General features: G+C 35.8%; 1 protein-coding gene across 7 annotated transcripts in view; it reads right to left on the reverse strand.

Annotated features, from left to right (window-relative positions):
* The window catches only part of LOC129743897 (atrial natriuretic peptide receptor 1), a 141,703-nt gene that overhangs the window by 61,154 nt on the left and 55,059 nt on the right, over positions 1-25,490 (reverse strand). For all 7 annotated transcript variants that reach the window (XM_055736131.1, XM_055736136.1, XM_055736135.1 and 4 more), the window contains exon 4: positions 11,575-11,740. In XM_055736131.1, the coding sequence (XP_055592106.1) occupies positions 11,575-11,740 (166 nt within the window). The remainder of the gene's footprint in view (positions 1-11,574; positions 11,741-25,490) is intronic.

Below are 25,490 nucleotides of genomic sequence, written 5' to 3' on the forward strand. Positions count from 1 at the left end.
CCCCGGCCAATTTAAACTTGTAAAAGTAAAAATGCCTAATTAAGAATATTTTGAATTAAAAAAAAGATGCTTTTGTAGAACTAAGGAATTTGATATTTGAGCTGTGATTCTTTTCCAAACTTCTTATTTCTTCATTAAAATGATGTGAAATGATGAATCAAACATTTTTGGTTTATTTTAAATAAAAAATCAGGTTGAAATTCATAAACTTAGTTTTTTTTCAGTAAACATTACTTTTTCCAGTTTCAAGTCATAGATGGCAGCACTATCTTGACGTTAAAACCAAATTGAGTCTCAATATTTATTTTTCAGGCTTATTGAGGCCCATATTCATAATTTCGAGGTAGTTTTCCAACACAGTTTTGTTGGAGTTCACACTGCACACATCTTTTCCGGATTTGCAAAAAAATCACCAGCACAAGAATAAACTACCGCCAAAATTCCTGCTCAGCTAATCTTCCGATTCAATTTCAAATCATACCAATAATACTGCTAGTTATCTGATTCATCAAGCTCCATCGAAAAGTACAAAATTATTCTGATTATCAGTCCAAGAAATTCACTTTTATCGGTACTTGATAAAATTCTTATTTTTTGATATTGTGAACTTAGAATTTCCAAGGCGGTCACACGGTACCAAGTACTTGTTTCTTGACCAAAATCATTAAACTAATCCCAGATATCCGAAAATGGGCATCAATTCGGTTTAATTGCAAGATAGTGCTGCCATCTAAGACTTGAAACTAGCGTTTGACTATTTAAAAACATTAGTATTTTGAAGCCTGTTTTTTTATTCAAATTCAGCCTCAAATCGATGTTTTGTCAATTTGCATCGTAATAATGAATGATAATGAAGAAATAAAGCAGTTTGATAAAGTATTATAGCTCAAGTATCAAAATCCTAAACGCTCGAGGAGCACTTCTTGAAACCCCCTTTTAATACCTTTGAAAATCTTCGAAATCCTAGAAAACTTCTTAAAATGCAGTTATCTATTCAAATAATTCGTAGAAGCATCATTATTCACTTTTACACGGTAAATTTTAAGAAATTATCTTGTTTATGTTGAAAAACACAAGTGGTGCTATTCTTATTTCGAACCCTTTTTCCATAGTTTTGGTCCTCAACGCCAATTGCAACGTCCAAAAAAAGGATACTTATGCTTGAATTGTCCGTTAAACAATTCAAAACAATCTATAGAAGAAAATGTTGGTGATTTTCAAACATTCATATTTTAACAAGCAAAACACATAGTGGTGCTATTCTTATTTCGCTCACTGTATGATTTATGTTATCACAACTTCATATTAATTAAAAAATTTATGAAGCATATATTTTTTCCAGTACAATTCGTTTGAATCAATGTGCAATTTTTTACCTTAAAAATGATAACAATATCAAGATCATAAGCGTTCAGAGTCTCGAAATAGTTGTAAAGTTCAAGCTAGGCCGTGCGAACGGGGAGGGGAGGTTTTATGGGTTTAACCTACAATTTGGACTCAGAGTTTTTCATTTTACGATAAAATATTATATTGACAAATCGTTACCAATTATCATAAAACATTTTGAATAGCAATGCCTTTAATTGCATAGTAACGGGTGACGATTTTGCTTGTTTATAAAAATTAAGGTTTGATTCTGTGCCAGTGAAAAATGCAAATGCAATCAATCTTGTGTTTAAAAATCCTTGCCCTCAAAACAAGTTTTTCTTAAGAAGTGTCTACAGCTTCAGAATTGTAAATCAACTGATTTAACTTTACAAATCATTCATGAAATTCTTATTTAAGTTTTAAAGAAAGATGACAGTTTTATTTTTATACATTCAGATTTAGTCTTAAAATATCCAAACCTATGAAGATTAGAATTATGCTGAACCAAAAAATTCAAAATATAAATAAGTACCTACACTGCCGGCCAAAAGTTTGGGATCTCCCGCTAAAAAACATGCAAATTTGTATCGTTCATATCTCAGCCGTCTTAGGACTTATTGCAAATCTTCTGATCTTATTTGAAAGATAATAAGCAATAGCTATTTCGGAGGTATTTTGCCCAGAAATAATGTTTTAGTTTTGCACCTAAAACTTAACCTAAAGTTTGAACATTTTCAAAAAATCGCACTCAATATTCAAAGCTGATCATCTCGGGATAGGGTGGACCAAATTTCCAAATTTGAGTTGCATTATAATCGTTATTCTATACTTCTCAAAACACAATCAAAATTTTTAGTGCAAAAATTTATGAATGTACTTTTAATTAATAAAATAGACACTTAAGTTATCGTCCAAAAGTTTGGGATCACCCCTAGTATGGTGTATCGGCCAAAAGTTTGGGATCATTCTTTTAAAAACATGCAAATTTAACACATTCATATCTATCTCATCTAACATTGTATTGCAGATCTAAAGGGTGCATTTGAAAGCTTAGTAATTGTTGTTTTTCATAAATTCATAAAAATTATATTTCAAATCCATAACCATAAAAAGTTCAGAATCATAAGTGTGAATTTAAAAAACAATTAATTTCAGTTAATTTTTTTATGGTTATCACTTTAAAATATAATTTTTTTATGAATTTATAAAAAAAAAACAACTATTCTTAAGCTTTCAAATGTACCCTTCAGATCTGCAATACGATGTTAGATGAGAAAGATATGAACACCCCAAACGGCCCAAAATTTTGGCCGATACACCATACTAGGGGTGATACCAAACTTTTGGACGATAACTTAATTGTCTATTTTATTAATTAAAAGTACATTCTTTAATTGTTGCACCAAATTTTTTGATTGTGTTTTGAGAAGCAAAGAATAAGGATTCTTATGCAACTCAAATTTTGAAACTTTGTCCACCCTATCGCGAGATGATCGGATTTGAATATTGAGTGCGATTTTTTGAAAATGTTCAAACTTTAGGTTAAGTTTTAGGTGCAAAACTAAAACATTATTTCTGGGCAAAATACCTCCGAAACAGCTATTGCTTATTATCTTTCCAATGAGATCGGAAGATTTGCAATATGTCCTAAGACGACTGAGATATGAACGATCAAAATTTGCATGTTTTTTAGCGTGTGATCCCAAACTTTTGGCCGGCAATAATTCTTATATTGTTAAATCTCCGTTTTCGAATGTTTACTGAATTTGTTTATTGTTCGTATGTCGTCAATGTTTAAAATCAAATTTGAAATTTTTATTTCTTACCAGTTTTTATTGCTCATTAAATTTCAATGCATATTTTTAAAATGTAGTTTTTTTCATGTAAGTTTCAATGATGATCTTTAAAAAAAAATCTTTCCAAGCTAAAATCGTTAAAATTGTTAAATGTGTTTTCAAATACTTGGAAAAAATGATTTTTTTTGGAAACTAAAATAGTTTGAAAAGATCTGTATTCTTGATTAGCTGAAGAATAATAAATGGATTCAAAGTCTTATTTGTTCTTATGTAGATTGTTAGTTGATCAGATATCAAAGTTAGATTTAATTTAAACTGATAAATTTTAAATAAGATATTTAAACCAAACCTAGGATGATTTTTTTTAAATAAGAAATTTTGATTTGAATACTTTTTATTTTTGATGAAACTTCTTTTATTTGTTTTTTTTTTTTGCATTTAATATTCTGCTTTTAGTTTTAATGTTAGTTGATTAAAAAATTTCAATTTTGAATTTTGAGTAATTTCAAATAAATTTTTGAAAATAAATAAGGATTTGAAACTTTCAATTCAATTTCATTAAATAACTATATTCCTCCTTCGCACGGGACTGAGTTCAAGTGAAATTCTATAGAGTTTTATTAATGTTAATAGTCTTAAAAAAAATCATACCTAAATTAAAGAAAAAACCACAAGTTTTGACCCTAAAAACTCTTAAACATATCTGGTGGTCTTTTTAATACATTTCTGTAACCATGTTTACGTTCGTAGGAGTCCAGTACTGGTTTTGAAAATATAAAACATGCCACATTAGGGTGTCCCAAAATTGCATAACTTCTGGGAATCTGGGGGCTCACCCTCCAAATGGTAGATTAGGATGTGCAGAACAAACTTTTGTATGGAGCCGACTAAAAAAAATCATGTTTAGAGGTTCCGCAAGCGCGATCTTTAAAAAAAGTCCACTTTCAAAAGATTTGATTTTCAATAAATTCTGGGTCAAAAAATTTTCATAAAATTTATATATTTTATATTTTTTTAATTTTGTTTGAGTTAAAAACTAAACGTAAAAAATACAAAATGAACCAAATTTGTATCAAAATGTAAAACTAGCAAGCTATTTTCAAGAAAAAAGATTTTTTTGGTCCAAACATTTTGAATTCAACTGACCAAAATGTGTACCAAGCGTAGAATATTTTTGATTCCGTCAAAAGATGCGGATTTTTGTGCACTTAAACTTTGCTGAACAAAACATGTGGTTTGTAATCAACGTGTGAACATCTATTCACGATTTAATGCTTTACAAAAATACAATTGAGGATATTTTTTATTTAATTTATCAAATTTGTCTTAATAAATACCTACTTTAAAATCAAAATACTTGCAAAAAAAGACTTTGATGGTTTAAGGGAGTCATCAGAAGGCCATATGCCGAATTTGAGCAGAATCGGTCATCAGGAAGGGGTTGCCTTTTTTTTTTTTTTTTTTTTTTTTTTTTTTTTTTTTTTTTTTTTTTTTTTTTTTTTTTTACGCTTTATTTATTGAGGGATTAACCTTCAGTTTTCACCCTCAGTATTAATATATAAATACTGGACGTTACAGAGTTTCTTAAATTTGGTCGTACAATGCACTTTGCTTAAGGAATTTTATCACTATTTTTTCACTTTGTTTGTTGTTTTTCAACATATTCACTAGTCCTCCTCCGGCGTCGGGAAAAATATTAGCTCTTTGCATGTCGTACTTCCTGCAGTCCATCAATAAGTGTTTAACTGTGATTGAAACACCACATGTTACACACGTTGGGGCTTCAGTTCGTTCCAATATGTGTTTATGGGTTATCTTGCTGTGTCCAGTCCTTAACCTTGTAAGAATTTTCTGGTCCTTCTTCAGCGCCGTGTCTATCCATTTCGATGTTGATGATTTGATTTCTCTTAGTGTTGTTTCCTGTTCGTTTTTCAAATTTCGTTCATGTGCCATCCACAGTTGATGTTTAACCCATTTAAGCGCGTCCGCCTTGGGTGTTTTTCTGGATATCCTTTCTCCTTCTCTGCCCAAATTTGCCAATTTGTCTGCTTTTTCGTTGCCAAGAATGCCAACGTGACTAGGTATCCAGACCAATGTCACGTTTCCTTTGTTTCTATGTTTTTGAATATCTTGGATAATCGGATGTTTTATCCCAGATTCTAAGGCTTCTAGTACACTAGCTGAATCAGAATATATTATCGTTGGAATACTCGCTTTTTCTACAGCTAGCGCAATCGCTGTTGCTTCAGCCGAGAATATTGAAAAAGTGTCAGGTAGCCTGTTAGAAACATTGTTTTCGGTTGGACTAAATACGCCAAAACCGACTTTTCCATTTGAAAGAGATCCATCTGTGAAGGCTTCTCTTTTGTGGGGGTACACTGTATTTTTTAAGTTTGAAAATAAAGCAATTGCTGCTGCCTTGTTTCCACCCGTTTTATATTGCCTTTTGATAGTCCAATCTATTATAATAGGATTTTCAAACCAGTCCCTGGTTACTTCGGAGCGAAGTTTTGCTATAGGAGGTAAACGGCAATTTGATGTTCCTTCCAGTAAGTTGTTGGCTCTATTTAAAATAAAATTTTCACTATGCTGTGCTCTTTCAGCAATCCATGCAGCTTTCCTTGCCCAATTTTCAGCAACAAGGAATTCGAAAGGAAGTACTCCGTTTTCCACGATTTAATGCTTTACAAAAATACAATTGAGGATATTTTTTATTTAATTTATCAAATTTGTCTTAATAAATACCTACTTTAAAATCAAAATACTTGCAAAAAAAGACTTTGATGGTTTAAGGGAGTCATCAGAAGGCCATATGCCGAATTTGAGCAGAATCGGTCATCAGGAAGGGGTTGCACTGAATCTCAAGTGTGAAAGGGATTCTGAGACATAGTGTTCTAAAGAAGCATAAAAATCTGGTTTTTCATCATACATTTTTGTCTTTACCAATCGATTGCTTGATTATGAAGGTTTTATTAAAATTTCAATTAAGACTAACATTTCACCTGAAGACTGCAACTCGATTGGACTTAAAACAAAAAAGTTATGGCAGTTCCAAGATTGTATTTTTGTGGCAAATTGTCGTTTAACACACAATGAGTACTGGGGGGTCTGGGGGGTGAGCCCCCAGATTTCCAGAAGTTATGCAATTTTGGGACACCCTAATGCCACATTCCCCTTAACAGAAAAAATAATAAAAAAAAATTTAAAAAAGTGATAAAACCCCGGGTTACGGTACCAGTACCATGAGCTTTAAACAGTAGAAGGAACAAAAAATTCTCGCCAAAATATTACGCTAGTTACGTTTTTGGCATTTCTAGAAATATTGTCTAAAGAAGCATCGATTTTCAACTGTTTTGTTAGCTGTTACTTACATCCATATGTGTTTTTAAAATGCTTACAATAACTATTAAAACGGGTAAAAAGTCAGTTCTTAAATAAATTGGGAATAACTTTAAATTCAAATGTTATGTATTTGTTTATCTGATTAATTTTATTCTGTTTATTCATGGAAAAAGTTTGCAAAATTCTCCGATATAAAATAGTTCTTTATACTCCCTGGGATAGGAAGCATTTGAAAACTGAACGAATAGAAAAACTACGCAAGGCAACTAAATTTACATTTTTTCCGAGGCGCAGAGAATTTAATAACTGGTTTCGACTAATCTGGGGGCGCGGATTCCAAATATGTAATTAGTTTTTTTTGAGCAACTCTTGTTTTCGTTATAGCTTTGGAAAATGAGTTATTCAATTAATTAATTTGGGAACATTTTAGGTAAAATTGTGGAACATTACTAAGATTTGCCAATTAAAGGTTTTAACTCAATAATCAACTTTTCCGAAGATCGCCAGTAATGTTCACTAAGTTAAAAAATGTATAGAACTTGCTTATTGCAATTTAAAAAAAAAATACGTTAATTTTGAAAAAAAAAATTAAGAAGTTTTAAATCACATTGAATCTTAGATATTCCTTAAACCATTATTCCAATTTTTTCAGTCTTCAATTAAGTTCTTAAATGAATAAAAATGTTCAATATAAAAAATTAGAAGACTTTTATCAGCGGTGTCAAAAAAAGTACATCAACTTCAACGTATGTTATCTTTTTAAACTTTAAAAATTGTGGAATAAAGTTTTTTTAATCTCTGGATGTATAATATCCAGAAAAAATCTGAATCCTTGATCGAATGAAACTAATTCAAAATCAGTTTTAGTTTTTTCTTTGCAGGTTTTTGGGTTCATCAGTTATCAATGATCGATTTTACTCAAAATCGATCAATTTCAAAATTTTCACATGCCATTTCACTGAAACAAGAACTGATAGACAAAATCTGGCAAATGATTCGAATTCAAGACTCACCAAAAATGCTGTTCCACAGTGTTATTCAAGTAATTAACATTACTGATATTCGTTGTTGTAACAAAATTTCCACATCTTATGGTTTTTAAGTGTGACTATCGCAAACATAGTCATAATTTAATGTACCGTAAACTGGGGGAACTTTGATCACTTTTTTCTTTCTTTTTAGAATATTTTGAAAGGGGTTGCTTTTTCGTAATACCTAAAAGCTTTAAAACCCTTACTGCGGTGAGGAGTTTTAAACATGATAATGGATTGCAGTAAATTCAAACGACATTTGTGGTCATAATTAAATGTTTGTTACAAAACCAGATTTCGAGTTTCAGGGTAACTTTGATCACTATGGTTTTACGTATCTCAACATCTCCAAATTTATTGTTTTGATGCCATTAAGCACAGAATGCTCAAAACATCGATAACAGTAATTTTTTGTTTGGACTCAATTGAATTTTTCAACGTTTTCTATCAAAAACAAATATACTCGAAAGATCGATAATGTTGCTGCATACATTTAGGGGCAAAAATTGTAAACATTTCTCAATATTTTTTGGCCTCGAAATCAAATAAAATGTTACCTTCATGCAATTCCCTAAGTCCTCGTACTGTTCCCACGTTCTTTTTTCCTTAAAACTTTACCATTATATAGGATTTTCAGCCATTTTTCCTATACAGGCTTTTTCATGGAAAATGACCGATTTTTTCAAAATCTAAAAATTATCATCAAATGACCATAAAAATAACACTTTAACTTAACCTAAACCAAGAAAAATAGTTGAACTTTCACATTGAACAACCCATTTGCTCCTAAATGCTTAAATTTGATCAGGAGAGATGTTTGTTTGTGAGCCTTCGAAAAACCAGATATTTTAAGATTTTAAAAATATATTTAAGGTAATATAAAAAATCTCCTAATAAAAACCAAATTTAGCTTATTTGTAACTCAATTTACAGGCTTCCAAACGTAGTAAACAATTTTCAGATATTTAAACTTTTTACTTAGTTAATGATGATTATCTGCCAAAATTTCATGTTGATCAAAATTTCCCCGCTGATCAAAGTTCCCCCAGTTTACGGTACCTAAACTGGGGGAACTTTAATCACTTTTTTCATTCATTTTTCAATATTTTGGAAGGGGTTGCTTTTTCGTAATACCTAAAAGCTTTAAAACCCTTACTGAGGTGAGGAGTATTAAACATGATCATTGATTGCAGTAAATTCAAACGACATTGGTGGTTATAATAAAATGTTTGTTACAAAACCAGATTTTGAGTTTCGGGGTAACTTTGATCACTATGTTTTTTACGTATCTCAACATCTTCAAATTTATTGTTTTGATGGCATTGAGCACAGAAGGCTCAAAACATTGATAACAGTAATTTTTTGTTTCGACTCAATTGATTTGTTCAACGTTTTCTATCAAAAATAAATATACTCGAAAGATGGACAATGTTGCTGCATACATTTAGAGGCAAAAATAATAAACATTTCTCAAAATTTGTTGGCCTCAAAAAAAAATAAAATTTTACCTTCATGCAATTCCCTAAGTCCTTATACTGTACCCATGTTCTTTTTTTGTTCAAACTTAACCATTTGATAGGGTTTTTAGCCACTTTTTCTATACGGGCTTTTTCATGGAAAATGACCGATTTTTTTCAATATCCAAAAAATATCATCAAATGACGATAAAAATTACACTTAAACTAATTCTTAACCAAGAAAAAAGTTTAACTTTCACATTGAACAACCCATTTGCTCGTAAATGCTTAAATTTGATCAGGAGAGATGTTTGTTTGTGAGGCTTCAAAAAATCAGATATTATAAGATTTTAAAATTATATTTTAAGTAATATAAAAAATCTCCTAATACAAACCAGATTTAGCTTATTTGTAACTTTATTTACAGGCTGTTAACGAAGTAAACAGTTTTCAGATATTTTAACTTTATACTTAGTTGATGATGATTATCTTCAAAAATTTCATGTTGATCAAAGTTACCCCGCTGATCAAAGTTCCCCCAGTTTACGGTATATAACACAAGAAAACAGCATTTTAATAACTGATATTGTAAGATTTTGGCGGCATAAATTCGAATCGTTTGTCAGATATTTTTTATCATCTCTTGTTTTTATCAAATCTATCATGGATAACTGATAATCTTATAAAGCTACATAAAAATTTTAAACTGATCTTGAAAAACTTCAATACAGAATTCAAAATTTGCCACAATATTCAAGATTTTGATATCTTATGCTTCAAAAATTGAAATCACTCAACTTTTGAGTTTTAATTAGAAAATATCATATAGACATCGCAAACGGACGTTTTGAAGTTTTTCATACTAAGAATTTGATTTTTTTTTGCAACTTTGTTGAAGACTGTCCATTTTTTTGATTAACGCTTTCATATACATCTGAGATTCTATTTGGTTCAAATTTTCTTTGATATCTTGTTTATATTCGCTTTAATATTTCCGTATGGACTTTTAAATAATAATAAAAAAAAAGCATTTTTCACTAAAGTCAACAGTTACGTATTTAAGATGTACAAGTTGTTAAAATTGCATTTTTTCAGCACGAGTCATTAACTTATCCAATGAGTGGTGAAAAAATCGAGTTTTGTTACGAGTTCGGAGTTGCACAATTTTTTGCCATAAAAAATTCCTTATAATCAATATATTTAACCTGATAAAAATAGTGGTTTTTTCTTCTTAATCAAAATAGTATCGAAAAGTAGCAACTTTTTAACAATGTTTTGAAAACTGTATCAATAAGTACTCTTTTTCGAAACTTGTTGTTTAGTAGAGGAAGAGCTGCCTTCACTTGATCATTGATTTAAAACCTTCATTTTCAATATTTTTGTACAAGGTACTACAGTTGTTTCAAAATGAACACAAATTTATCAAATTATTTTTTATCGATTTTAAAATGTTCACAATCGAATTTTCAGGAACAAAAGCTGATAGCCAAGAGTCAAGGGGCTGAGAGCATCACATACCTTGCAAGCAAAAAAAAAAGTTAAAGCAAATGAAATATTTTCTACTGTTTTTAAACACGTCCAATTGAAACTTTGTGAATTTGTCAATGAAAAAAGACATTCTTTCGAAGCGAAAGTTTTTAAATCAAAACTTTAAACAGAAAACGAATTGTTTGACATTCAAACCGTGTTTCAAGGTAGTGGGAACAAACAATCATTGAAATGGAACCGGTGGAAAACGATTCGATTTTATCTGTTTGCAAGTTTTTATTATCCCTACGATAGTTTTTTCCGTGGCCGTATCTTTGCAACAGATGCAGTTTAGCGAAAAAAAAACAAATACGAAAAAATCTGTTCGCCGATGGTAGTCATACGGATGTAATGATGCAGAAAAAGTAAATTAAATGGGGTATAAAGCTCGGACAGCTTCGAAGTTTGAATTAACTTATCCAATTACTGAAACTGAAACTACCAGATGGCGTGACAGGATGTTTTTTGACTGAATAATAATTTTTTTTCTTGTGTTTTTATATGATCTGAGACAGTAAGAGGTTGTTTAAAACAAACTCCACGACTCAATGGTCAGTTCCTTTAACATTGGCAGCTTCCAAGGATGCTTGCAATTATTTAGAGATGTCGCTCCAGCAATCACAAATAATTGAGCAATAACACGCTTTCCCCTCCCGGGTAATGAGACAGTCGCGTGCTAAACGGTGCGAAATAAAATTTGCTCCAGAAGTGTGTTTGTATGTAAGCAAACAGCGAAGTCCAAGACAGACAACGCGGAATGCCAGCGGAAAAATCTCGACTGGCACTTGATGATGATGGCTACGATGGGCTACCATAAAACCGTTTCATGAGCAGCTTCCACGGATCATCTAACAATTTTGCTTTGCTTCAACGGGATTCCATTTGTCTTCTGGTGCGGGTAAATTATCCTTAATTTTGAAATTCACAGTTTTTAACTAAGTTTAACGAGGAACTAGAAACACCAGTACTGGAAAGTAGTCTGTAGAAAATCAGTTTACGATTTAAGATTGTAAACAATATGATGCTTCAAAGCTCCTTCAAAATGTCATTTACCTGATCCCCCATTCCAGTGATGATGGGGGTGTTCCAATAATCGGCCAGCCGGGCTACCGGTTCCAGAGCGAAGGCACATGCCGGACCTATAAAGGCTATCACGTTGTGTTTGAAGTGCATATCAGCCGCAAGACCCGGGGATTTTGCCCCGGAACAGGATGCGTAGCTGTGAAAATATGAAAAAGAAATGTGATTATTTAAATAAAAAGCAATCATAAAAGTTATGAATGAAAGTATTAATTCAATAAGCTGCCTTTTTTTATGAACGCTGACGAAATTTTTACATACGACTCTGACTACACTTTAAGCAAAACCTGTAACTTCAAAACAAACAAATTGCTGCTATCTCATTACCGCAAACATGAAAATTCCTATGTTTAGATTGATTTGACGAATCAGCTTTCACTTGAAATTGTTGCTGCTCAAATCAAAAAGCCAAATTTGCCACATGATGACCGTCTTTACCATCTTCACATTACAGAGGATAAAATTTTATACTACACCTGGCAACTAGTGCTCACAACAGCATATCGTCGGTACAAATTTGTGGGGAGTAAACTTTGAAACATAAGCATAAAGGTGTTTGAAACCACAACCGTGACGGAGCCGTGACAACCCGAACTCCTCATGTATCTGCACTACACCACACCTATAATCAGACGAGACGAAAGCTATTCAACTTGTTGGAAATTGTATCGTCTGAATGTGTGCTTGTAGACATTTTCACACCCAAAATAAATAGGTTTTGTCCCGGCTTGATTAGAGTTACACTTGTGTCACACTATGTGAATAAATTTGGGGAAAAAATTCTAAAAAATGTTGTTAAAGATATGAATTCTATAAAATTCCCAATTTTTTTTTTTACGAAAACAAATTAGGTAATCACTGTGTGAAGGAATTTCTAGAAAAAAAAACACTTACCTAGTCATACAATCTCGATGAATTAAAAAAAATGGAAATCTTAGGCAGAAATCAAACATAAGGTTGAATCGAAAAGGATAGGATAGATTTCCAACCATTTCTAGTGGAAGAACTATTATCATAGTAGACAAATTGTATTCAGAAGATAGTAATAGTAATGATAACGGTAACTGCACTGCATATTTATTAGTAGGTTACGCAATATTTTAGCAACTTTCGATTTTGGCAACATTCGATTTCGGCCTATGTGCCAAATGGATAGGTTTTTTTAATTTCAAAGCATAAAGTTTTTCGCTTTTACAGAACCTATATAATTTTGACAAACATAAAAAACTTTTATTTAAATTTATCTTTCTTGATGTTTTATAAAATATAACAACAATAACAAAAAAAATGAAGTACTCAAAAATGACAAAAACAAACTAAATTCAAGAAATTCTAAAACCGATACAAACAAAAACTAGAAACGACAAAAATTATTACAAATTTAATAACAAATATCATTTATTTATTCGTCAACCATAACGTAGGCTAGAACATAACAAACATGCTAAACATAATACAACAAGTTCTTAATGTGTCTGTGTAAATGTGTAAAAAATACAAACTGTCGAAAGTGCTAGTGCTAAAATTATTTTAATTTTCATATTTTTCTCTTTCCTTTACCCAGCATGGAGAAGTCATCGGCCGCCGTGAAAGCCGGAAGAAAAAGAATTGCCGAACCTAGTTCAGGTCCATCGGCCAAAAAAGTTGAAATTTCCAATTCATTCGACGTCCTTCATAACATCGGCGATAAAGAAATATTCATATTTAATTCTGTAAAAAGTAATTAGAACCTTCTTCTTCTTATACTTATACTTATACTTATACTTTTTTTTTTCAGATCGGTTACAGGGGAACTGCCCATATATTGGTGAAATCTTTAAATGATTTTCAAAAAAAAATTAAATTATTTGAATAATAAAAACAAGAATTTTTCACCTACGGCACTAAAAGTCTTCGTCCTTTCAAAGTTGTACTTCAGGGTCTCACCGGCGATCAGACACCGGGTGAAATCACAACCGAATTAAATTTTTCGTAAGGTTTTACTCCGATTCAAGAAATTCAAATGAGGAAAACAACCAACACGAATAATACCAGTAGTGTTGGTTTTGCTCCTGGGCTTTATTTGATCCATTTTAAAAAGGATCAGGTTAATTATTTTATAATTCTTGAACAGGCTCGTCTTATGTGTCATTGTCTAGTCAAATTTTAACCGTTTAGAAAATCTTCTACAAATTTTCTTCAAAATACAACTCAATGTCGTCGTTAACAAGCTTTTTGTCACTGCCCTTAACATTGTAGAATGCTTTGCGGCTCATTTGATCATGAAAAATCTAAATGCTTTTTTGGTGGTGATAAACGACAATCTGAATTTTCAAGTGTGCAAATTGCTAAAGTAATCATTCATCCAATTCCATAGAATGTCCCGTAAGGGCAAAAATTATTGCTTCTAGAAAAAATCCCAAAATTGTCAGACAAATTTCTTCTCCTCCTTCTTCTTTTTCATCTTCACACGTCAGGCCAACAAAAAATCTGCTTGTACAAACGGTCAGCCTCGGTCAACCTTAAAATCACGTCTTGGTAATGCTCCAAGTGATTTTTAAGTTACCTGTGCTGATTCAGCGCCACAGACTCGTTGTTTAATGTTCTTGCTACGGGTATAACGTATGGGGAAAAACCAAGTCTCAACGGACATGCGAAAGCTTGGGATAATCCCCGGAATTCAAATACCTTCTGGTCCCTTTTGTTGATTTGGGTGAAATTAGTTTAGTTTAGTTTAGTTTATTTATGAAAAGCGGCGTAAGACAATTGTCTTTTTTTAATGCCACAGTGTCGTTGCAGTATTGATGAAATCCACTGAATAATTTACATTGATTTGTTTCTCTCTATCGATGAATTATTCAGACTATTTTTCTGATTCTCATTACATCTAATTGAATAAAATTGAACATTGCTTCTTAAAGGTGCCTAAATTTAAAAAAAAAATGTTGAGCTTGATAGTGAATTCCAAAGAACTACACCCCTGACAAAAAATGTGCAATTGTAGTATGTGCTTGAATGATTGGGTATAACATAGTTTCTCACTCTAGTGCCTCTAAAAGGCTGTAGAATATTAAAAAGATATAAAGGACATTTAGTATTGACGATTTTATGGAACATAAAACATGACCTTGCTTTAATGAAGTTATAAAAAGAAAAGTGAAGTTATAAAAATATGAAAGCTCCAGGGAAATATGGGATTTTTTACATTCTGATGAAAAAGTTGCCTGAAAGCACTACACCCATAGAAGAGGTTGCAAAAATCCAATGCCTATTTGGCAAATCTCTGTGCCGAAAATGCGCTGAATTGTGCACTGTACCAATGACGGCATGTTTCGAAAACCGTAAGCGGCATAGAGAATGAATCAACTTCAAAGGGGGAAATGTTGATGTGTGTGTGTTATTCTTTTGGATGAATGTCAATGAGCACACTCGCACACAAGCGCAAAAAGTTCATCCTGTTCCTCCTTTTCACACTCACACATAGACACAGATTGTTACGCCCCTGTGTAGGAGCCGTTTATAAATTAGTTTGACAACAAGCATCCCCTCGATACGGGACGTCAATCGCTAGAGAGAAAGAAGTGAGACGATAATTGTCATATAAACGAAAATACGAAAACAATCATCTTTTTGGGAAAAACGTGTTACGCTAGAGCAGGCTTAAGATTAACTTCTTATTTCAAAGCAATTTATGAAATAGAGTCGCGAGTGAGTGATATAACTACTTCAAACGAATCAAAAGACTGGGAGGCAAGGTAATTGAATCAACTTACTGTTATTCCTTGATTCAATTCTAGTTAGATTACCAAATATTAGATATGGCCTAAATAACCTCAATTATTGCAGCTCATATCACCCGGCTCACGTTACCCTTCAATTGCTTTAATCCTAAATTACTACGAATATTAAGCACTGCAGTGAGTATAATTACATTGAATTATAACAAATAGTATAAAAGTAACTAACGTAAGAACTTTAGGTACACAGTTCAGTTAGACGCACACATCTCAGACTTATTTAACACGTCGAGATTCGACTTACGCTAGTTGGAAAATCTTTCGGATTCGTAGGAGGCACTAAAATGTAAGCAAGCATTAAATTTATTATTTATCCATTATATTCATCCATCCAATAAATTTTAGCTTTGAAGCTGACCAGAATCAGACTCTCAAGAGGTGTTTCATTCCTCGTAATACTTCAAAGATTTTATTACAACAGCTTTGAGTCAACTGAACATGGATGTAAATTCGACGGACACGAACTCCATCGCAACGACCACCAATAACAGGAATTGCGGAAAATGCTCGAAAACAGATTCCGTGGCGAATATGGTCGGATGTGATATGTGCGATGTTTGGATGCACTTCCCATGTGCTGGGGTACATAGTTCCATCGGTAACTCAGACCGTAGTTGGCGATGTGACCATTGCAAAAAGGATGACAACACCGAACTCAGGAGCCAAATCTCTAAAGGGTCTAATAAAAGCGAAAAATCCCGTGTTATTCTGGAAAGCATACAACTACTGGAAGAAAAGAGACAAGCGCAATTGAGACGAGTTGCCGAGGAAGAAGAGTATTTCAGTAAAAAGTTCGAACTACTCAAACAATTAGAGGAGGAAGATGATACCAGTCAAAAATCTGTAAGTAGCAAAGCTAAGCAGAATAGAGTAGAAAAATGGATATTCGGAAATGTACGTCATCAGGGTGAAATCAACCAGCAATTAGGGGACAATGATACTTTTGGAATACCAGTTTACCACAGCAGTCCCAATAATGATAAAGGAACCCCTGAACAACGAAATTGTCGAGGAACGTTACCAGCGGTTGTGGAAGAACCTATCCTGCAAAGCAATATCGCTGCACAAGGCAGAAAAGATAAGATCGTTCAAAATCCTTTTTCGAAACCTAATCCCGTAACAGCCGATTTAAACACAGTTGAAGTTCCAGCTACCATTAATCAAATTAATAATCTTCGTTTGGATCCTCAAGGCAATTTCCCAGATAATCAGATTCCCACTCATGTGTATCCATCAACTTCCGGAAACGCTATGATTACGACCACGAATTCAACCAGGAGGCTCACAGCGGAGCAAATAGCAGCCCGACAAGCGATGTCACGGGATCTTCCATCATTCTCAGGCGACCCCCACGACTGGCCCGTTTTTTATAGCACCTTTATAAATACAACCCAAGCATGCGGCCTTAACAATACTGAAAATTTGGAAAGACTCCAGCGTTGCCTTTCTGGTCCCGCATTAGAGGCAGTTCGAAGCAAGTTGCTTCTACCGGAGTTGGTGCCACAGCTTATTCTTACCTTGAAGAAAATATACGGAAGGCCCGAAGTCCTGATCCATTCAATGATATCGAAGGTACGAGCTACCCCTGCCCCAAAACAAAACGATTTAAAATCTCTGATAGCGTTCGGTCTATCCATTCAAAATTTAGTAGACCACATGATATTTGCCGAACAGGAAGATCATTTAAAAAACCCCATGCTGATCTTTGAACTCGTAGGGCGCTTGCCAACCGACTTGCAAATGAGTTGGGCTGATTTCAAAATGAATTTGTCTAAAACTGATTTAACTACGTTCAATCTATGTATGTCCTCCCTCGTAGACAGAGCGACAGAAGTGACACTTCCCGGTCTCCAGTTTCAGAATCCAAAACCCGAAAAGAATAAGACAAAAGAAAAACTTTTCGTGCATTCAAACATCGATTCGGATGAAGAGCGAAGAAGTTTCCAAAAACGAAAATCCTGTTTATTTTGTGAAGATGAAGATCACCATATCACCAACTGTTCGAAGTTCCGGAACATCAATTTGGATGAGCGTTGGAAAATCGTTAGACGTTAAAACCTGTGTCGAATTTGTCTCAACGCACATGGGAATTGGCCATGTCGATCTAAGAAAAGCTGCGAAGTGGAATCATGTAGATCGCGACATAACACATTACTGCATCCAGAAAATGAACAGCAAGCTCCGGGTGAAAACATCGTTCTGCAAAATCATCATTCATCAACTTCCAGCACGCTTTTTAGATACATCCCAGTGACTTTGTATGGAACAAGCAAAAATGTCGACATATGCGCATTTCTCGATGACGGTTCATCGTCTACCCTGGTGGAAGCGGCAATTGTCGCCGAACTGGGGATCTCCGGTACCCCAGAGCCCCTATGGCTGGGATGGACAAACAAGATAAGCAGGGAAGAAAAAACGTCGGAGAAAGTAAAGCTTGTAATATCAGGAAAGTCCAATTCACCGAAGTTTTCGCTGGACAATGTTCGTACTGTTGAGGATCTCGGTCTACCACATCAAACGTTAAATTACAGGGCTGTGCAACGTAAGTTTCCACATCTTCGTGGGTTGCCTATTGAAAGCTACTATAACGAGGTTCCACGGATGATAATTGGGATTCAACATCTCAACATGTTGACCAGTTTGAAAATACGAGAAAGAAATAGTAAAGACCCGGTCGCTACCAAGACCAGATTGGGCTGGTCCATTTATGGTCGTCAAGGAAACGTCGAGCAAGAAACAACCCAACTTAATGTTCATACAGCCGGAAAAACAGAAAATGATAATCTGTATGATCTCATGAAGAAGTTTTTTGCATTAGAAGAACCGTTCTGTACAACCCCGATTCAAGCGGAAACCGAAAAACGTGCCCTAGCCATCCTTAACGAAACCGTTGCACTCGGAGCAAACGGTTATGAATGTGGCTTACTATGGAAAGTCGATAATCCTGTGATGCCAAATAGCTATCCTATGGCGGAGAGAAGATTTAAGTATTTAGAGCGGAAACTTAGTCGTGATGACATGCTGAAAACTAAGATCAATGAAATTATAGATGATTACTTAACAAAAGGGTACGCTCACATAGCAACAAACCACGAGCTAGCTAACGTTAAAAATAATCAGGCATGGTATTTGCCACTAGGAATAGTTACATCCCCCAAGAAGCCAGGGAAGGTCAGGCTTGTGTGGGACGCGGCAGCGAAGATAAATGGTATCTCATTTAACGACCTCCTGTTAAAAGGCCCAGACATGACAACGTCTCTTCCGGCTATTTTAATCCGGTTTCGGCAAAAACGCATAGCGATAACAGCTGATATACATGAAATGTTTCATCGTATTAAAATTAGGGAACCAGACAATCAAAAGCAACGATTCCTATTCAGAAAGAACCCCACAGACCCGTTGGAAACGTATGTGATGGACGTAGCCATATTTGGGGCAACCTGCTCTCCGTGTATTGCTCAGCACATTAAGAATATAAATGCGTTGAAATTCGTCGAGTCGCATCCCCGAGCCGTGGAAGCCATCATCCAAGGTCATTACATTGACGACTGGTTGGACAGCGTAGATGAAGAAAGCGAAGCGGTAAAATTGATCAAGGATGTGCAGAGGATTCATAGAGTGGCAGGATTCGAAATGCATCATATGTTGTCTAATTCGGTAAACGTCATGAACGCGATCGGTGAAGGTACACCGGCACTATCAACCTCCGTAACTATCGATCAACAGAAACCGGAGAGGGTATTAGGTATGACCTGGAAGCCGTATGAAGACGTTTTTCTGTTCGTAGGGTAGTCGAACACAGTAGTCAACGATTTAATTGCATCCAAAAGAGCTCCAACGAAACGTGAAATATTGAGAGTCGTCATGTCGCTGTTTGACCCGTTAGGATTTCTAGCCCACTATATTATTCACGGGAAAGTCCTCATGCAGGAAATTTGGAGAACCGGTCAGGATTGGGACGAACATGTAACTGAAAATATCTATAAAAAGTGGGTACAATGGAGTGAGCTGTTAGGCGACCTGTCACAAGTGAAAATACCCCGTTATTTCTTTGTCAACTGCAGTTCCAGAGTCTCAGAGGTGCAGATACATGCTTTTGTGGATGCAAGCGAGATAGCTTATTGTTGCGCGATCTATATTCGTGCCGTCGTTGACAATAATATTTACTGTAGTCTGGTTGCCGCAAAAACAAAAGTTGCCCCACTCAAAACCCTTTCGATTCCTCGGCTTGAGTTACAAGCTGCAGTGCTTGGTTCACGCCAGTTAAATAGCGTTTGCAAATCTATAAACATTTCGATTGCCCAGCGATTCATATGGTCGGATTCGTCAACTGTTCTCGCGTGGATAAATTCCGACAGTAGAAAGTATCACCAATTCGTGTCCTGCAGGATCGGAGAAATACTGACAACGACTAATGTTACCGAATGGCGATACGTACCTTCTAAATTGAATGTTGCAGACTTAGGTACAAAATGGCATAGTAATCCTAACTTTTGTCCTGAAAGTTCCTGGTACCGTGGGCCGACATTTTTATATGATACTGAAGAGTATTGGCCTAAAAAGGAAAAACCGGTAACTACAACCAACGAAGAAAAGGTTCACATGGTCCACTTTCATGTTGATCTTAATCAAAATAGTTTCATCATCGTAAGCAACTTCTCGCAGTGGAATCGACTCCTTAGAGCAACAGCTTATATGAAACGAGCCTACCATTTAATTACAGAAAAACGCGTATGTAGTGGAAATTTTTCTCGCGAAGAGCTCTTAGCAGCAGAAAACATCCTTTGGAGGCAAGTACAACAAGAATCTTATCCAAATGAAGTCAAAACCCTCAAAATTGACAAAGGTAATCTGAAGAAGTCGAGTCCTCTATACAATTTGCTTCCATTTGTAGATGAGTCTGGAATAATAAGAATGAGAAGCAGATTAGAAACGGCACCCTTCGCTTCATATGATTTTCGATATCCAATAATTTTGCCGGCCCGTCACCGTATCACCTTGTTACTTACGCTCGATTATCATAAACAATTTCTTCATGCCAACAACGAAACGGTCTTTAATGAAATGAGATCCAAATTCTATATCGTGGGTCTGCGACAGCTGATTAAAATTATCGCCAAAGAGTGCCAATATTGCAAAATAAGAAAAGCCAAACCTAATCCTCCTCAAATGGCGCCGTTACCGAAAATACGTTTAACCCCGTATATAAAACCATTCACATTCGTAGGAATCGACTACTTCGGACCCATATCAGTAAAAGTAGGCAGAAGTTTAGTGAAAAGGTGGATAGCTCTGTTCACGTGCCTTACTATAAGAGCAGTACATATGGAAGTGGCGCATTCTCTCTCTACCGAATCGTGAATACTCGCATTTCGTAGATTCGTCGCACGTCGAGGAGCTCCCACCGACGTTTATTCGGATAATGGGACAAATTTCGTGGGGGCCCACAGAATCCTTGAAAAACAGATAAAATTGATTTCCGAAAGCTGTGCTCTTACTTTCACAAATACAAAAACGATGTGGCACTTTAATACGCCGGCTGCCCCACATATGGGGGGGGCATGGGAGCGGATGGATTGCAAAACTAAATTAAATCTTCGCGACAGCTGGAACGTGACTCAAGCGATGACCAACAATTTCTGGCGGCGGTGGGTCATAGAATATTTACCCATGCTCACGAGGCGTACAAAATGGTTCGAGGCAGTCAAGCCAATAGAGGTCGGGGACATTGTGATCATCATCGACGAGAACAGCCGAAACTCGTGGACACGGGGACGCATCATAAGCACTACGTCAGGAAAGGATGGCCAAGTCAGGAGGGCGCTGGTAAAAACTTCCAAAGGTATCCAGGACCGACCAGCGATCAAAATTGCAGTCCTTGACATCAAGGGAAAGTGATTGACGATTCTGTAAGTATGTTCCAAGGATCTGCCGTTGCCAAACGGGTGGGAGTATGTTACGCCCCTGTGTAGGAGCCGTTTATAAATTAGTTTGACAACAAGCATCCCCTCGATACGGGACGTCAATCGCTAGAGAGAAAGAAGTGAGACGATAATTGTCATATAAACGAAAATACGAAAACAATCATCTTTTTGGGAAAAACGTGTTACGCTAGAGCAGGCTTAAGATTAACTTCTTATTTCAAAGCAATTTATGAAATAGAGTCGCGAGTGAGTGATATAACTACTTCAAACGAATCAAAAGACTGGGAGGCAAGGTAATTGAATCAACTTACTGTTATTCCTTGATTCAATTCTAGTTAGATTATGTTGCCTACTACTTTAGAGGGTTGCTGAATGAATACCAAACAAGTGAGTCAATCAATTTTACGGATCATGCGCATACACTTATAGGTTCAAAACCCAACGCTCAGTTTACGAAGACTTAAGTCAACAATAATTAGAAATAACGCTATCAATCGCATTGTGTTTAAACTGAAGATGCATAATTCTATATTCTATATTCACAATCAATCTTAATATCTAGGTTACCTTATAGACGAAAACTCTCCTCATGATGAGATGTGTACTTGTTGGTGAAGTTTCTCGGGCGGTCAGGTGTTGTTGATGATGGCTCTCTTCTTGAAACTTACATCAGCTACAAGCCTATTTCCCGATCATCCACAATCATTGGACACTCATTCGTGAGTTCCATTTGTTGACAAACAACACTCGAGAAAGCACTTCTATCCCATGCACACTCCTCCGACCTGCACTAGTTTGTGTTTCGCTTACTCCACTTCCCAGTAGTGGTGTGCACTCGCATGCATTCGTTGACACCACACTTATTCCACTTCTAGGTATTGGTCAACACCGCCATACCACACACTCATGCACGCTGGAATGGTGCTTCCTTTTCGGAAATATTAAAGATATTCGGCGACGATTAATCCGCTTCTTCTCACTCGATCTCCTTCCGTACCGAAGCAATCACGGCAGCTCTCCTTTCAGGCATGCACTCCTCGGCGAATCCACTGAACTTAACTCACCCGACGACGACTAATTTTCGAATCGACCGAGGCCCCTTGCCACGCGACGCATGCGGTGTTGAATCTAGCGGTTCACTGGGCTAGTCGTGGTGGCAGTCGATTCTTGTTGAATGTTCCTCAGATCCAATACATAGACGTGCGCATGTATTCGTCAGCATCAGCATCTATTTAAAAGGCCCTGATATTAGGTGTTAGTGTCAGCACTTTTCCAATAAGATTTAGAGAAGTTACCTCTGGTGAGAGCCTTCCGTCTTAGATACAGCTGATGCAGTTAAAGGGCGATATGTAGAATGCAATTCTTGTCACGTGCTTTGTAAAGGCGGTTCAATGGAATGGGAGGAGTCTCCCGAGGACCGTTCAATGCCTTTAAAGAATTTTCGAAACTGTTAGGGTTGTTCACTGAATTGGATGATGAGGTTATACCTTTTAGGTGTACGTATTCCTGTAAGATTCGGGCTGGTTTCACAGAATAATCACACGTCTTTCGGTTTTGCCTTTTCTGGTCTGAACCTTTGGATAGAGCATTCTTGTGGGAAAGATCTTGACTAGAGATAAATTAAAAGTTTACCTGATGTTGGTATGCTGATAGGCTTGGTGGTGATGTTAGAAGTTTCTACTCGTGGTGTCAACGTGGAGTTCTACGAATGTTGATATTGCATTAAATCGATGTTGTTCGTTTAGCAAATCTTGATTTACTTTTACCTTAACATGCAACAGGCATTTTTGGGACAACCTGAATTGCTCTTCACGGTGTAGTAACTTTAACTTTAACACCACAATGTTTTAACGGTTCACTAGACGATGTGACTTCTGGCCAACACTTTTTAATAATGAGCCGGTACGGAAGTGACGTGAGGAGATATTTCTTCATGCAGGTGGTTTTGACAGATGTAGATGGATTCTAATGACATTTCATGTTTGATGATGTTCGAAAAACAGGGCGTGTCCATTACTTTGAAAATTACTTATTGTTTTGAAGGTTGTTATTTTCTATCGACGATAAACAGCATTTGCTACCGAACATACGGTAACACAACTCCACTTAACTTCCAAAAGAAATTTTCGTGGATAGAAAAGTATCCACGAAAATTTCGTAAACGCTACTGTTGTTATCCTAGTGCTTCTCTATTATCCTATTATCTGATTCGACAAATTCTCCATTCATGGACCTCGAATACAGGTGCTTAGTGTCTTCCAAGCAATAATTTTAGCATACATCAAAATGGTTGCTTGCCTTCACAGCATTTCCGTGACAAATTTGCAAGTTCAGTATCTTTTTCCAGTCCGCGCAGATTGGGTAGAACTTACTTACATAAAGATTAGATTGATTGTTAGAAATATAGAGTGTTGTTGAGGAAGTCTTGAAGTTATGTTCATTCATACATAACTTGATTCGTGCATCTGTTACGATTTTTAATATTGTTAAACAATGCATAGCGTTTTGGTATTTCTATTATTTTAACTAATGAGCGTATTTTAATCTATGTTTGATATTTATGCGTTAATGGTTATCTTATTCGTTTGGATTTAGTGAGTGTTTTGAGTGTTTGTGAATGCTACGATCGGTTTTTTGTTTTCAGACGAATTATCAGTTTTTCTACTTCCAACGATTGACAAGGTTTCGCTGATGTATTTGGGTCCTCAAGTCAATTGGAAAGCATGTTTTGAAGCATGAATGCCTGTGGTCGACAGCTTGGCTGCGTTCGTAGCTGGATAGAAGTTAATCCGATTTGATATCCTTCGTGTGGTACGTTCCCGTCTTGGAGGTTTTTACATCCTCCAACAAGTAATTATTGCAGCCTTGCCTTTGACGAACAATGCTGAGGATGAATTTTGGGCCAAGCTTTTTGGTTCGATGATCCGCTGCCGAGGATTGTTCAAATGAACGTCTCCAGACTATGTCTCCTACCGCAAATTCCCTACTTCGAGCTCGTAAATTGTAGTGTTGCTTACTGACTTCGTGAGCTTTGCCTATCCGCTTAAGGACAAATTCTTGAATGTTTTTTATGACGTTCAGTCGTGCTTCTTGGTTCTTTGCTGGATCATCTGTTACGTTTAGGTTTGCCAGGGGGTAAGTTTCTGTGAATAGGATGTGTTCTCTACCAAAGTTACAAAAATATGGGCTGCATCCTAGCGTGTCGTGTTTCGTTGTATTTATTGCACAGACTACCTGCTGGATGTGTGCATCCCATTCTCGCTGGTCCGAATCTAGAAGTGACCTTATGCAGGTGATGAGCGTTCTATTTGTCCTCTCAGCCGCGTTACACATCGGAGTGTAGAAAGCTGTTCGCATGTGGATGATTTTGTAACGTTTCAACAGAGCTTGAAAGGCCTGGGATAAAAATTGTGATCCGGAATCAGAAACGATTATTCTGGGTGTAGAAAAACGAAGGAAGACGTACTCCTCCAGAAAAGCCACCATCTTCTGGGCGTTAGCTGTGCGAAAAGGTTCGACGATTACGAACTTTGTAATCCAATCTACTATCACGAAGAGAACTGTAAATCCTTTTTTAGACCTCGTCATGGGACCAACCCAATCGACGGATATTAATTCCCACGGTAGTTTTGCTGGTTTCGGATTGCCAAGTGTAGGAGTTAAGGTGTTGTTGGGTGCTTTACAAGCCTTGCATACTTGGCAAGCTCGGACAAACTTCTTGATGTCGATAGACATGTTCGGCCAGTAGAATTCTCGCTGGATACGTTGATGAGTCCGTTCGAATCCCAAATGGGCTGCTGTGGGGATGTCGTGGAATCTACGAATCAAATCCGCTCGTGCCGGCCCAGGAATTACTTGTTTCCATCGATGAGATCTTCCGCCTGTTTCTTCGACAACTGCGCAGTTTTTGTAAAGAACTTCACCGATGATTCTAAAATCTGGAAAGCTATCCGCATCGGCTTTAACCTTCTCTAAAAGCTCGTTGTACCATTGATCTGAATTGCCAAATGTGGCCGTTGAAACAGTGTTCTCCAACTCGATTCTGCTGAGGCAGTCTGGAACAACGTTCGCCGTTCCTTTCCGGTACTTGATGTCAAAAGAGTATGCGTTCAGTCTTAGAATCCATCTAGCTAGTAAAGGTGTTGGATTTTTCATTGTTTTCAAGTACGATAAGCTCGAATGGTCACAA

This window comes from Uranotaenia lowii, chromosome 2, assembly GCF_029784155.1.
Source record: "Uranotaenia lowii strain MFRU-FL chromosome 2, ASM2978415v1, whole genome shotgun sequence".
NCBI lineage: Eukaryota > Metazoa > Arthropoda > Insecta > Diptera > Culicidae > Uranotaenia > Uranotaenia lowii.